The 14,619-nt window shown below is 37.4% G+C and overlaps 1 protein-coding gene across 4 annotated transcripts in view; it reads left to right on the top strand.

Moving 5' to 3' along the window:
• The first annotated feature begins 1,077 nt into the window (after nucleotides 1-1,077).
• Nucleotides 1,078-14,619, top strand: part of NOD1 (nucleotide binding oligomerization domain containing 1) — a 75,176-nt gene continuing 61,634 nt past the window's right edge. Inside the window, exons 1-3 of one of the 4 annotated variants that reach the window (XM_081970098.1) lie at nucleotides 1,078-1,203; nucleotides 5,137-5,449; nucleotides 8,558-8,732. In XM_081970098.1, coding sequence (XP_081826224.1) covers nucleotides 5,234-5,449; nucleotides 8,558-8,732 — 391 coding nt within the window. In that variant the 5' untranslated portion in view covers nucleotides 1,078-1,203; nucleotides 5,137-5,233. Of the gene's footprint in view, nucleotides 1,204-1,298; nucleotides 1,582-2,235; nucleotides 2,356-5,136; nucleotides 5,450-8,557; nucleotides 8,733-14,619 lie in introns of those variants that run through there. The other 3 variants (XM_081970099.1, XM_081970100.1, XM_081970101.1) reach the window with 3 other exon arrangements.

The following is a 14,619-nucleotide window of genomic DNA, read 5'->3' as shown; positions in this document are numbered from 1 at the left end:
CTCCCACCAAGACTTACAGAAAGACGGCAGCTCCGTTCCCATTTTAAGCCCACGCTTGAAGATATATATATATATATATATATATATATATATATATATATATATATATATATATATATATATATATATATATATATATATATATATATATATATATATATATATATATATATATATATATATATATATATATATATATATATATATATATATATATATATATATATATATATATATATATATATATATATATATATATATATATATATATATATATATATATATATATATATATATATATATATATATATATATATATATATATGTTGGACAATAATTCTGGGATTTAGAATAGTGAGAAGAGACTTGTAAGTATATATTGTACAGCTGAAGTACCTAAAAAGATGGATCAAAAGTATCTTTTTAATAGATTAACAGTTGCAGGAGGTTTTCTACTGTTTTTTGTATGAGTGTCCAACAATGTGGATCTTTGTAAAAAAAAAATGCCCTCACCTTGATCAGTGAGCCTTTCAAAACTTAGTGGAGGTGTTCAAAGAACAAACAGCCTATAATGATATTCTGACTTGACTTTGGAAGATAGGATGAAGAGCCAGACTGGACAATGGTTTGTAAAAGATGCCTCAGACCACAGGAGGGAGGACATGGCTTTTGTCTCAGAAGGGACCCATCCTAGTTTTGCAAAGAGCAAAAGGAAATAAGGCAAAATACGGTCTTGTAAGAGACTGTTAACCTAAGCTTCCGTTAAATCTAGGCCCAAGTATTAGTTGTGCTAAGAAGTCCTGAAAGCTACATATTGTGATCCTATGACCTACAGGTAAAGTTTAAATTTTATAGAGACACACAGGCTATTTGTTTTAGGCAGCCCTGCTGGTTTTAAGAACAAGAACTATACTATGAAGTGAAATTCATAAAAGTTTGGGTGCGAGGGCCTCTGCCGGCTTCCTTCCAGTCCTGCAGAGGGCAAAGCGAGGCTGACCGACGCCAATTGGGAGGAATCGGAGGGCTGTCCTGGCAGGGATCTCGGGGGCGGGGGTTTCGAGTGAGGAAAGGCAGGGCGTGGAGTTTCCCCTCCTTTGACGCTCAAGTTCCCGCCGCACCCGCAGGAAGCACGATTAATGAGCCCCTACCCTCGCCCCGCCTCTGTTATTTTTTCTTTTTCCAGCCCTGTCTATCCGCGTGCAGGTATGCTTGAAGTGCGCCCCGAGGTTGGTGGGGGCGGGAGTGTACAGAACGTATGAAAACAGACGGGGAACAGGAAAAAAGGCCCCTGGGGTTGCGGAGACATAGGAATTTGGAGCTGAGGCCCGGCAAAGAAGTGTGAGTAGGGCACAAATGACTTTCGCTTCATTGTAGTTGCGCTGTTCACTGGGCGAGGCGAGGCAACGAGGGCTGCATTAAGCATCTTACAAACAGACCAAATGCAACTCGGAAAAGGAGAGATCAATGCTCTTTTCGGCACCGCTTAAGCTCTTTTCTGCAGATCCTTGAATAGTTCTGAGCGTCTTGGGAAGAGTTGCCGTTCGAATTGGTAACTGGCACTGGAGAAGCGCACGAGTAAATGTTTGTGCCTTAAAAGTTCAAACCGATGACATTGTTGACGGTTTCAGAGTCTTGACAGTGAGGGAATCTGTTCTGTCTCTTGGGTAGTTGTAAAAGGGAAGATTGGCGGTTAAAACCGAAAGTGCGATTCCTTCTTTGAAACGCCTGGCAGGAAAGAAATGTGAATCCTTCATGGAAAGAGGAATAAACTATATTAGTGGAGAAAAATGTCAACTTACAAGCTATCAATAAACATGAGCAAGGAGGCAAGGAAGATCCAATTAAAAAAAGCCTTTTTTGAAAAGCCTTTTCTGAGAGCAGCTGATAATAAAAAGGGAGAGGAAAACAGCCTTTCCCAAAACCAGCAGTGCTCTGTTTTCTTTTCTCAGAAAGTTTATTTAAATCAGGTTGCAGAACATTGGCTAAGTTTCACCTGACATCAGATGCTAACAAGCTGCAGTGCTTTAAAATCTTGTGAGTTTTGATCAAAGGGTGGGGTATAAATAAGAGTAATACTTAGAAGCCTGTGCCAGTCTTCCCTAAATGAGACCTCGGAAAATGTATTGGGTTGAAACTACTGTCAGATGCAGGCAGTAGCAAGGTGTGTGATCAGGAGCCAGCACTGTGAAGTAGACTTATTGCTGATAATAAGATAGGAAGTCAAATTCTGTAACACTTCAAGGAGATAGAAGGGAACTCCCTAGCATCATCAATTCCAGTGGCAGAACCAGTTTTTAACTTTAATTCCTAACATGGAATGATAGTCGCACAGCCATGGACTGATACTTGAATTTGGTGAGTGACTTCCTACCCACCACACAAGTGGTGGTGGATTATCTACCAAGTGACTAAAAATTACAAGCTGTTGCTGCAAAGTATTACACAATTGTGCTGAAGGAGCTGTGAATGCAAGATGAGGGTTTAAGAAGGGGAGAAGGCAGGTCAGAGACACTAATATAGAAGAAACCAGAATTAACCTAATGTACTTCAGGGATAGGCAGTATAGTATTTAGCAGATACTTGAGGCTACAATATTAACAATCCCCTGACATTACTTGTGGTAACTGGGGCTGCTTGAAGATAAAACGCAAGATACCAGAAGGGTTCAGTTGCATGCCATAGGCCTAAAGCAGTAGTTACACAATTGGACAAGACAGATCCAGAGTGAAACCCTATTTAGTCATGAAGTTGTCAGACTGAGTTTGGATTAATGACTGTGTCTCTCAGATTAACAATGATTTCACATCACAACAGCTATCACAGTTGTTAACTTTTGCATTTCTGTCAGTTGCCTATTTTCTAGAACAAACGTCTTAAAGCTAAGCTATAATTTGTGATTAAGCAGTTCAGCATAAGATGAGCAAAAGGCTAAGTAGAATTTCTTATTGGCTAAGCTGCTAGGGTATATATGGAATGGGTTTTAAGCTTTGAGTTAAGGGGAAACCCAAATTAGTCTTAACTAGTTTAATTTTCTTGAGGTGCAACTGTGGGACTGTGTCTGACTTGAAAGAATTCAACTCATCACAAAGACACAGTTCATACAACCTCTTCTCACTGCTAAATAATTTTATTTGAGAGCTTTCAGTATAGAAAAGTTTTTCAAGAGAACTGGCACCTTGTAATAAAAAATATTTTATTTTCTTCTTATCCATCTCTGTGTATCAAAATATCAGCAATGGAAAAATAAGATTAAATGAGAATTGGAAACAACCTTCTTTCTGCTATTGCTATGTAAATGTAAGAATGACAACTCTCAGGATTTCCAGCTGGTATGGGTTGGTACATGATGGATGCTAGGCCAAAGATGATGACCATATCGTTTTAAGCAAGCTTCCATTTGAGTTGTCAAAAGTATGGAAGGATTTAGCCCCAACTTTAATAATGGAATGGAAATACTGAATTTCTAAAAGTTAGGAGCCTATGATTTGTTTAGCAGTCTGGATTTGTAAACTTTTTCTTAATGTTACATTTTAAAATCCAGGAGTTGGTCTATTAGAGCTTTTCTAACTAAAGCCCCCCCCCCACCTCACAATTAAGTGGAAGAATGAATCTAGGAGAGCCAGTAGACTGTACTAATCAGATTGTTAACTAGATGTGATAATATATTCAGAGATGCAGATACTTACTCTAAAACTCTACTAGGAGCAGGGATTGTCTTTCAACTCTACCTATGTCACATGCTTGCTATAAAAATAAAATGGGGAAAAGATTGGAAATTCAGTAACTATATAATGAATGACCATGGGCAGCCAAAAAAGCACAAGCAACTTTCTACTGGATTCCTCAGAAATGTTGCTTATGGGAAGCTGGCAGGAAACATTGAAAATCATGATCATGTGATGGTAGCTGACTGTGTGACTGCAGGGCATTGCAGTCATCCATAAGTGTGACCATGTGATTGAGGGAGGGCAAACATTAGAATTTTGAATACAGATTGTAAGTAACCCCAGGGAAGACCCCATAATGTCAAAAGTTTGCCAAGTGACTGGTTGGAAGCCAAGAACTACCTGTGATTAAATAATTAAATACTCTGAATGTGCCCATTGTACTATAATGCAAGATCCCTATTTTTGAGATGTTTTCCCCCTTAGATTTTTTTACGCATTTACTAATAAGATATAGTGAGAGATATTGCTTGAATGAACTCCCTCCCTAAATAAGTGCAACATGGTTATTGCCACAATAGTTGTTTTTGTTCCCCTTTTTTTCTTCCTCCTCTCTTCTGAAAAAGGGTTAGCTAAGTGGAAGCAGGGTGAGTAAAATCTGATAGATTTTTCTAAAATGACCAGAATCTTTTTCTGACAAGAAGAAGTGAAAGTTGTTATAAAATAAAAATAGTTTACTTGTCCTATGCTCATAAAATTAAAAAGTGAGTATTTTAAATTTCTTGATCAGTCTCTTACAATGTAAACCAATATAAAGCAACTGGAACATTTTTTTGGTTTTGGCTTTCCATGTTGTATCAGTTCAACCACTGTGGCTTAAGAAAATGTGGTTTATTTCTCACTGAAAGATTAAGCCATACACTTGTAAAGCCAGCTATTATGGCTATTTTGTAAATTAATTCTAGTTTAAATTAGTCATTGTACAGTGTTAGTAGCCTTACTTCCAAATAAGTATGAATAGTTTGCTTTCAGTTGACCAATCTAGATTTAATCATAATTAGGATAATGGTACCACTGAAAACAGTGAGACAAATCAGAATTGATTTAAGTAGAACTGTTTTAGAGGTGGACATACCTCTAGCAAGATGACCATTGATTCTTCAGCCTTAATCTATAACATCAAACATTTTATTTACAACCAAGGATTTGCAACGTAGTCCAACAGCTGAAATAAAAGCACTAAAGCCCTAAGAACATACCAGTTAAAATTTATACAGATGGAAAGCAAAATAAAACAGGAAGACAAAGTAAAACACATGCACTAATCGGGTTCATTCATGTTTTTTCTTATGAAATTGGATTTTATGGAACCTTCTGTCTAACACTCAAGTATAAAATGTTAAAGTGGGTTGGAAAAAAGACTCTAATGTTTTTAAAAGCTGAATCTTATAATACACTGTTATCTTTGCAGATCCACCAAAGTGAGGCATTGATTGTCCTGTTGAAATCAGCCCTTAACGTATGCAGCTGCCCAAGTATGAGTTTGGAAAGCACAACCTCTTACTATAATGGCAGAGCAGCTAACTGATAAAACAAAAATTACCCACAAAGCTACAGCAGGAGGAGATTCACTGTCCTTCGTAAGCTCACTGAAAGTCCACAGAGAATTGCTAGTCAATCGAATCCGCAACACGCAGTGTTTGATTGACAACTTGATTAAGAATGACTATTTCTCTATAGAAGATGCAGAGATTGCTGCACAGTTTTCTACACAAGCAGACAAGGTACAGTATACATGTTATTTCAGTCTTTGGCTTAAGTGTAGTTTAATAATAAATCATGGTTTAGTGCACTCTATAAACCATGTTTTTACTCACAATCTTTCATATAGGCAAGTGAGCAAGCTGGCTAGAGCGTGCGATAAAAACCCAATTATCAAATCCTCACAACACAGAGACAAGTCTGGTTCATGTTCAAAAAGATTTATTTACAGAAATATAAAAAGCATTTGCAAAGGCGGCCTCCAAGTCTCCTCCCAAGTGGATCGAGTACAAAGAGAGCAAAGAATAACATTCAAATAATACATTTTAATAGACGCTACTCCTAAGAAACTTCCCCCTTCCTGCTCATTCATTTACATCGTTTCTTTCATCATTCCATGTTCTATTGGTATTTCAGATGCCTTTTGTCTGAGCAGATGGCTTCCTATCTACCTTGTACATAGGTGCCTGTAAACGACTTGGAATAATAAAGATTTATCTTGTCCTGTTTACTTAACACATTTTGTAGTTAGTAAAAACACAATAATGTATTACACATTTTAGGCAAGAATATAATGGCTTATACATTTAACGTTGTAAAAAGAATACAAAGGCAATCTTTTAACATTTTATAAAAGAGTAACTTAATATCCTTTCTTTCAATCCTCACTTTTTCTCTTCTTAGTAACTTACTCTTTTCTACCTGCAATTTTTTATACCTACAATCATTCATAATGTCCTACTTCCCCTTAGGTTCATATGAAAGCAAGTTTTTATATTCAGAGTTCTCCATCTTCACCCCCTGCTTCCCCACTTTCATTATTAGCATAGATCTTTCTTTCCATTTGTTATTGATGTAGTTATTAAGGTCATACTGCTTATAGTCCTTTTTTATTAACATTTATATGAGAGGAATCAAGAATGGTAAAAACAGGATAGCTAGGAATCCTAATATTGCAATTGTTGCTAAGTCTTTCCAGTTTGTAAACCACTCACCAAACCAATCATTTACCCCTTTTAAAGTTAGCCCTTCCTAGGTTTGGGTTGGAACAAACCAAATGGAGCTTTATCATTCAGTCTGTAATTTCCTTTACTACTTTCCCACTCTCATCTATTTCAACAATTCCCACTCTCATCTATTATAATTACTCAAATAAATTTTTTCCACATATACCTCCTTCTTTAGCTAGTAAATAATCTAAAGCCAATCTATTCTGCATAATATAAATCTGAAACTTTACACTCTCCTTAGCTAAATGTTTTAAGATACTTACCATGTCATTAATTAATACTTCGAGCACTGCTTGTAATCGAATTACACTATTTAAAATATATATTGGTTCTCTGGCACCTAAGGTACCATCTTCTGCCCATGTGGCAGGTCCATAATAATTGATTATCTTCTTTGGAGGCCATTCATCATCTTTCTATTCTCCAATCTGTATATCACTAGGTTGTACATATCTTTTTTCTCAATTTCTGCTTAATAAATCATCACATACAGTTAATCCCAGCAGTTGTTTTTGTTCAATGAGGAAGAGGAAAAAGCTTCATTTTATTATTCCTAATACACGAGATCCATATCACCCTAAGGTAAGTATGGCATACTTTCCACATATCCAATACATACCATTCCAGGGTATCACTTTCAGGATTTAAGCCATTTCAGTTATTTGACTTAGTATTTCCTCTTCTTTCATAGTCCTACTTCCTCCCCACCAATTGTTGTTATTCCATACAGTTAGGCAAATAATATCTCCTACTGCTACCTTTCTGTTTCCTTCTTTGCTCATAACACACTTTTCCTACTAAATTCATTGTCAAATCCAAGTCCCCTCCTTACCTTTTGTAAATTTTAAAGTTTCATTGTTCCACTTCTCTACCATTGTATTGTGGTTCTCCCATGTTTGTTCCTCCACACGTAAAACAGTTCTTTACTGTAAGAGGTCCCCCCACAATCGCTTCAGCCAATTGTACAAACATATTTACAATTCTCTTAGGGAATTCAGGGAATTCTAATTTTTCAGATTCTTGATAGTATGTCTAAAATATACTTTTGTGTATTGGTTTTAGTTTTGTGGTTTCTATTTTCAATACTAGCCCAATGCTATGGATCTCTTCCTTCTCCATCTATTCCAATTCCAAATTCTTTATATTGTGTTCTATTTTCCAGTGATTAATTGGTGTATAGACACCAAGTGTCCTTTTAAATGCTTTCCCCTCACCTTTTGGAATTAGTTCCTTCAGAGTCTGATGATCTTTAAGCTGTTTCTGCAGTTAATGACTATTCATTTCCAGAAGGTTCTGCTTGATCTGCTTGATGAACCAGTTAAGCAGCATTTGAAGCTTCAAAACTTTTTCTGTTATCTATCAAGAAACTGATACACAGGAATCTTTTGCTATGGATTCTCATGGCTTCAGATTTCTTTTGTTTTTGTGACAATGCATTTATATTGTCAATGTTAGCATGATAGAGGTCTTTTCCTCCCTTGATAGTAGATTAGTTATATCCTATTAATGTTCAGTAAAAGAGTTTGTTTATTTTACATAGCCCTTTGTATTGTTACTTGCTTAAGGACATAAAATATATAGAAATTAACAGATTGGGCTGGTTGCCAACTTCTCCCTTTCTGAATTCTGCACTTCTATGGACAAGTACAATTTGAATTCTTCAAATGAAATATGGAAGCTTCCTTTGATTCTAGAAACTTTTTCAATCATCATATTCCAGATCACATGGAAGCTTCTATAGATAATAGTGAACACATGAAGACTTTCATGACCCATTATAAATACACTTGTGTATGTAATAAAATAGTATTCCTCCAGACATTGGGGTACATCACTTGTATTTCCTGGATTAGGTGTCTCATTTGTCTTAATGTAACTTCAAACTTATCACCAGATTGTATTGGATATTGTTAGGAGATTGTTAAATACACAGAGAGCAATCACATTAATTGTAATTTTATTAATTGTAATTATATTAACATTTATGTAGAATGAATGTAAATTAGTTCTGTGTTATAGCCATTTGTAACACCAAGCAATTGCACCATGTATGATGGTGGTTCAGTGAATAGTTACATATAGCCTAAATATGCTTGAGACTTTATCTGATCTTTCCTTAAGGTCCGTAAAATTCTGGATCTAGCCCAGAGTAAAGGTGAGGAAGTTGCAGAGTATTGCCTGTATGTCCTGCAACAAGCTGGTGATGCTTACTATGATTTACATCCTTGGTTGGAGGAGATTGGCTTCCACCCATCAGAAGTCATTTGTAGCAAACCTGTGGAAAATACTGACCCAGGTAAGACATCCAGTTAGGAAAGTTTGCTCTTTTTTCTTTTAATTTTTAAAATTAGCTTTTTCAATATAGAAACCAAAGCATAAGGATGTTGATGGTGGTGATGATTGTGATAATATAACATAGAAAACTATCAGGATAAAGCCAAGAGTAGTTAAAAAGCGAAGATATACAGGTAGATCTCAACTTACAACCATTTGTTTAGTGACCATTTTAAAGTTGTAACAGAACTGACAAAAATGACTTATGATTGTTTTTCACATTTACCACTGTTGTAGCATCCCCATGATCACATGATCTAAATTCTGGCATTCAGCAACTGGCATGTATTTAGGTCAGTTGTACTTTCCTGGGATCATGTGACCACTGTTTGTAATCCTCACAGCTGGCTTTGGACAAGCAAAGTCAAATAAGGGAAGCAAGATTGACTTGGAATCTTCATGATTCACTTAACAACTGCTCCTGCCAGTTGCAGGACTGCTTTGAGACTACTAAGTGGAGTATATGTGAACATTTGGAGCTGCATGAATTCACTGACATTGTACTCTCATACATTAAAACACGCATAGACGATGTAACAGTGAATAAGCGTATTAGAATTTTTACAGTAATCGTAAACCCTGGATGTCAGCAGAGGTACAATCACTTCTGAGAGCCTGAAACTCCACCTTCAAGGCAGGTAACAAAGATGAATACAATGAGGCCAGGGCAAACTTGAGGACAGGCATTAAGACAACCTACATCTAAATACTAGCAAGACAAAAGAGATGGTGCTAGATTCCAGAAGCACAGAGAGGAACCTGCCCCACTGTATATCAAGGGGGGCTGTGTGGAGAGGGTTTCCTCTTTTAAATTCTTGGGAGTCAAGATCTCACCTGGAAAAACAACACGTCTCTGGTGATTAGTAAGGTTCAACAGAGACTTCTTTTCTTTAGAGTCCTGTAGAAAAATCAGGTGGAACAACGGCTGATGACTTCTTTCTATCGGTCCATGGTAGAAAGTGTCCTCACATACTGTAGTATGGTAGCTGGTTTAACAGCTGCAAACAGGAAGGCACTACAGAGAGTGATCAATTCATCACAAGAAAGGTTGCCCTCTAACACCACTGGATGACATTGGCAGGTCTTACTGTTTCAGCAGAGTAAGGAAGATACTTAGGGATGATTCACACCCTGACCAGTATCTCTTTTCACTTTTATCATTGGACAGAAGACATCAAAGTATAGCCAGGCAGACAAACAGGTTTAAAAACAGCTCTTACCCATGGGCTGTCAGACTCCTAAACACAATCACAATCACTCCACGTACATATGGAAACATGACTAGTTTCCCCACCCCCCACAATTACTTGTATAAGGATTATTCTCTATACTATTCATGCTGTCTTGTATTTTCTGTTATGGATTGCACCAGTAGAGGCTAAACCAATTTCGTTGTATACATGATGTACAATGACAATAAAGGCTGCTATTATTATTACATGGTTAATCTTTGGTGAGATTCACAGCCTTTGGGGCTGGTTGGTAGCTCAACAGCTCGAGTCCTAACCAAGGACCTAGGAACTGTTAAGGTAACGTCGAAGAATATAAGTTGTTCCAAGTAGGGCAGTTTTTTGTAGAATCAGAATGTTCAAATCTGATAAATTTAAAATTTCCAAATAGCGAGGTAGTCCTTTAGGTATTGCTCCAAGGGCTCCAATTACAATTGGGACAACACACGATTTCTTTTTCCACAGTCGCTCAACCTCAATTTGCAAGTCCTGGTATTTTGTGATTTTTTTCTTGCTGTTTATCTTCAATTCGTGCATCTCCAGGTATTGCAATGTCAATGAACCATACTTTTTTCTTTTCAACTATTGTTAAGTCAGGTGTGTTGTGGGCCAAGTGCCTGTCAGTCTGGATTCTGAAGTCCTACAAGATTTTGTCTTTCTCATTCTCTAAAACCTTCTCAACCTGATAGTCCCAGTGGTTTTTGCTGTACTCAAATCCAAACTTTTGGCACAATTTCCAGTGAATGATCTTCTGTAGTTTGTGGCTAAGGCTTGTTCCTGAGCTGCCAAAATAAAGCCTTCTGTTTCTTTTTTCAATGCTCCTGATCTTAACCAGTTCCAAGTTAGCTTTTGGTCAGCTTTGCCTTCAATACTTTTCAAGTATTGGCTATGCATAGCTTTGTTTTTCCAATTTTCAGTTCGCTTCTCAGTTACTTCTTTCTTATATTCAGCTTTTGACTTAGTTGTCTTTAAAAGGCCTTCTTTATTTACTTCCTTAATCATTGGTTCTTCACTTTTCTGGATGTAATCATTCAAGCTGTGTTTTTCTTCTTCCACAGTCTGTTTTACTTGTAGAAGTCCTCGACCACTCTCTGCTCTTGGTAGATACAATTGGTCAACATCACTTTTAGGGTGCAAAGCATGATTCATTGTCATAAGCTTCCTTGTTTTTCTGTCCAAATTGTCCAACTCCAACTGGGTCCAGTCAATTATTCCTGCAGAGTATCGAATCACAGGTATAGCCCAGGTATTTATGGCTTTTATGATGTTTCCTCCATTCAATTTGGACTTTAAAATCTTGCGAATTCGTCGAATGTACTTGGCTGAAGTTAATTCCTTGACTTTATTATGCATTAAGTCAGAGGCCTCTAAAATCCCCAAGTACTTGCAGCCTTCTTCTGGTTTTACTGCCTTTATCATTTCTTCATTCTCAAGTTCTATTCCATCATCTTCTATGACCTTGCCTGCTTTGGTTGCCATTGTTGCACATTTGTCAATTCCAAACTGCATACCAATGTCTTGGCTAAATTCTTTTGTGCTTTCAACTAATAAACTTAGTTCAGCTTTTGTTTTACCAAACAGCTTTAAATCATCCATGTACACCAAGTGCAAGATTTTCAGTCCTTTCTTTGCAAGTTCGTATCCACAGTTCATCTTCTTCAAAATGATTGTCAGTGGTGTCATTGAGAGTATAAAAAGTAGGGGTGAAAGAGAATCACCCTGGAAAATGCCTCGTTTAATTTCAACTTCACCCAGTTCTTCTTCATTAGCTATAAGCTTCATTTTCCAGAGGTTCATTGAAGTTTCCATGAATTTTTGTATGTTGCTGCTGATGCCAAAGATTTTCAGGCTTTTCTTGATCCAGCTATGGGGAACTGAAGCAAATCCTTTCTTATAGTCTATCCAAGCCATGAACAGGTTGGTTCATCTTTTCTTTGAATTCTTTAGGATTAGCTTGTCAATCAGCAGTTGGTCCTTTGTTCCTCTTGAATTTTTGCAGCATCCTTTCTGTTCTACAGGAAGCAAGTCATTTCTTTCCAAGTATCCGTAAATTTGGTTTGCAATGATACCAGTAAGGAACTTGTATGTTGTTAGCAAACAGGTGATTGGCCTATAGTTTCCAGGGTCCTTTCCTTTTTCTTTATCTTTTTGGATCAAAAATGTCCTTCCAGTTGTCATCCATTCATCATTTTCAGGTGTTTTTAAGATCTGGTTCATTTGGGCTGCCAATCTTTGTGCACACTTGTAAGTGCCTTTAACCAGAGGCCATGTAACTCATCTGGTCCAGGTGCACTCCAGTTCTTCACTTTTCTTGACTGTCTTTGCACCATTTCTTTTGTTATTTTCACATCTTCCATTTTAGGCACTTTGATAGAATCCTCAATTTCTTTGATCCATGTTGCATTTCTGTTGTGGTTCTTGTTGGCTTCCCAGAAATTCTTCCAGAATTTCAGAGCTTTCTCTTTATTGGGCTTTTCATTTGTTGTTACTCCATCTCCACTTTCTAATCTTTTATAAAACTGGTGCTGATTTGCTCTGAACTGTGAGTTTTCCTTGAACTGAGTTAACTCGGTTTTCATACCTTTTAATCTTTTCAGCAACGGCAACAACCCTCTGCTTCAGCTCTTCAATTACTACCGCAATCTCCTTGTTCTCAAATCATATCTTACTTCCAGGCTGCTTTTGACCTGCTTGTTCTTTAGCTGCCCTTGCCTTAGGTTCTTCAAGTTGCTCAAGTCTCCACTAAATTTTTTGATCTTCGATTCCAACCTAATTTTCCACTTAAGCTTCCCCTTCTTGCTTCTTTGGTTCTTTTGAATTTTCAAACCTAATTCTTTGGTGGGTATGAAGGCTGCTGCATACATCAGCTGGTTTGTTTTAGCTAATGTAGTGGTTTGAATGGTTTGCACAGCCTCATTGACCTTTTTTAGTTCATTTCTCAATTCTTTCCGGTTCACTTGGTTCAGCTTTGGTAAACGTGTTCTTTCAGTATCTTCCATTTGATGCTTTCTTTTCTCAGCTAATTGAGCAATATCTGTTGGTGTTTGTTCTTTAGTGTTTCCTTGCTCTTTATCTTCATCCATTTCAGCATCCTCTTCCTCCCTTTCTTTCTCAGTTTGCTTTTCAGTTTGCAGATCATTCTTTTTTTTTAATTTTATTGGTTTTTTTAACATTTATAAGGGAAAAGGTAAATGGAAAGGTATACAAATTTTGGCAGTTGCAAAGTGTGGCAGGCGCCCCCTCCCTCCAAACTCATAGTATACATCTGAGTGTAAAACATTAATACATAGTCATATATAATCAGCATATTAATTCTATTGGTATTTTCAATCAGTTTATACATTGTAGTATATAATCCACATATAATTCCATTACTACTTTCGGTCAGTTTATAACAATGAGATTTTCTTATTCATTTTTGTGATCTGAGCTTTCTTGGTATTGCCCCTTCTCCCCCCGCTGGCAGAGCTCCGGCCCCTCCCGTGTCTTGCATATCCGTTGTAGGATCTTCTGTTTTTTCTAGGTGTGTTTTGTTTTTTTCCATAAAGGCCTGTGCCTCTATGGGTGTGTTAATTCTAATTCTTGTCTCCTCCCAGAATATCAGCATACCTTCAGGCATCAACCATCTAAACCACACCCCCTTCTGGTATAATTTATTCGCCAATTGTGAATAATTTTTCCTTTTTTCCCTAATTTTCTTGGGGAATCTGCTTCAAGATGGTTATTTCCCTATCGCGGTATGTCAGTGCCTGCCCCCTTTGCACACCCAGAATTTCGTCTCTTGTGCTTTTTCTAAGAAATTTAATATGGACCTCCCTGGGTACATTGTGTGTTCTAGCATAAGCTGAGTTCACTCTGTAAACCAGATCTATCTCCCATTCCATCTGTTGTTTTTCTTTGTGTATATATTCAGCCAAAATGTTTGTCATAATGTCCCTTATATTTTCCCCATCTGCCTCTATGACATTTTGAAATCTAAGATAAAAGGACATTCTCTCAAATTCTGTTTTCATTTGCTGGGTATCAAGTTCTTTGTTTCCCTTCTGCACCGCTTCTACCCCCCCCCTCACCTCCGCCACCCCACCCTCCACAAGGTCCAGTCTCTGTGAGTTGTTATAGATTTGAACTTGGTTCTCTTTAATTTCTTCTTTCATTTCCTTTAATTGTTTCTTAATTTCCTCCTGGCCCTGTATAAGTTGCTGAAGCATTTGTTGCAAATCCATTTGTGTACTCTTAGGTTGCATCAGGTCTGTAATCTTTGATTGTGTGGCAGGACTGGATGTTGCAGATGTCGGGGCAGAGGTAGCAAAGCCAGGTTTTCCAGGGGGTGGTCTTTTAGGAGACATAGTTTGTAAAATAAAGAGTTCAGTCAGTATGGAGAATGGACAACTGGAGAAGCAGAGCAGCCAGATGAGTCCAGGAGGCAGAAGATCCAAGCAGAAGAGAATTTCTTTAGTCAGTCTGGCAATAGAGAAAAGTTTTCCCCCCAGAGAGTTCAATAACAATCCACAAGAGGTTCTTCTGGGTGGCACGGAGACAAAGACCGGAAGCCTGAATTTTAAAGGTGGAGTCAGGTTTCACAATTCATGAAGACAACGGAAGTGTACCATCTTGCCCTGC

This window comes from Natrix helvetica (genome assembly GCF_964273705.1).
Source record: "Natrix helvetica genome assembly, chromosome: Z".
Taxonomy (NCBI): domain Eukaryota; kingdom Metazoa; phylum Chordata; class Lepidosauria; order Squamata; family Natricidae; genus Natrix; species Natrix helvetica.
Note: the sequence above shows the minus strand (reverse complement) of the source record. Positions and strands in the feature narration are given on the sequence as shown.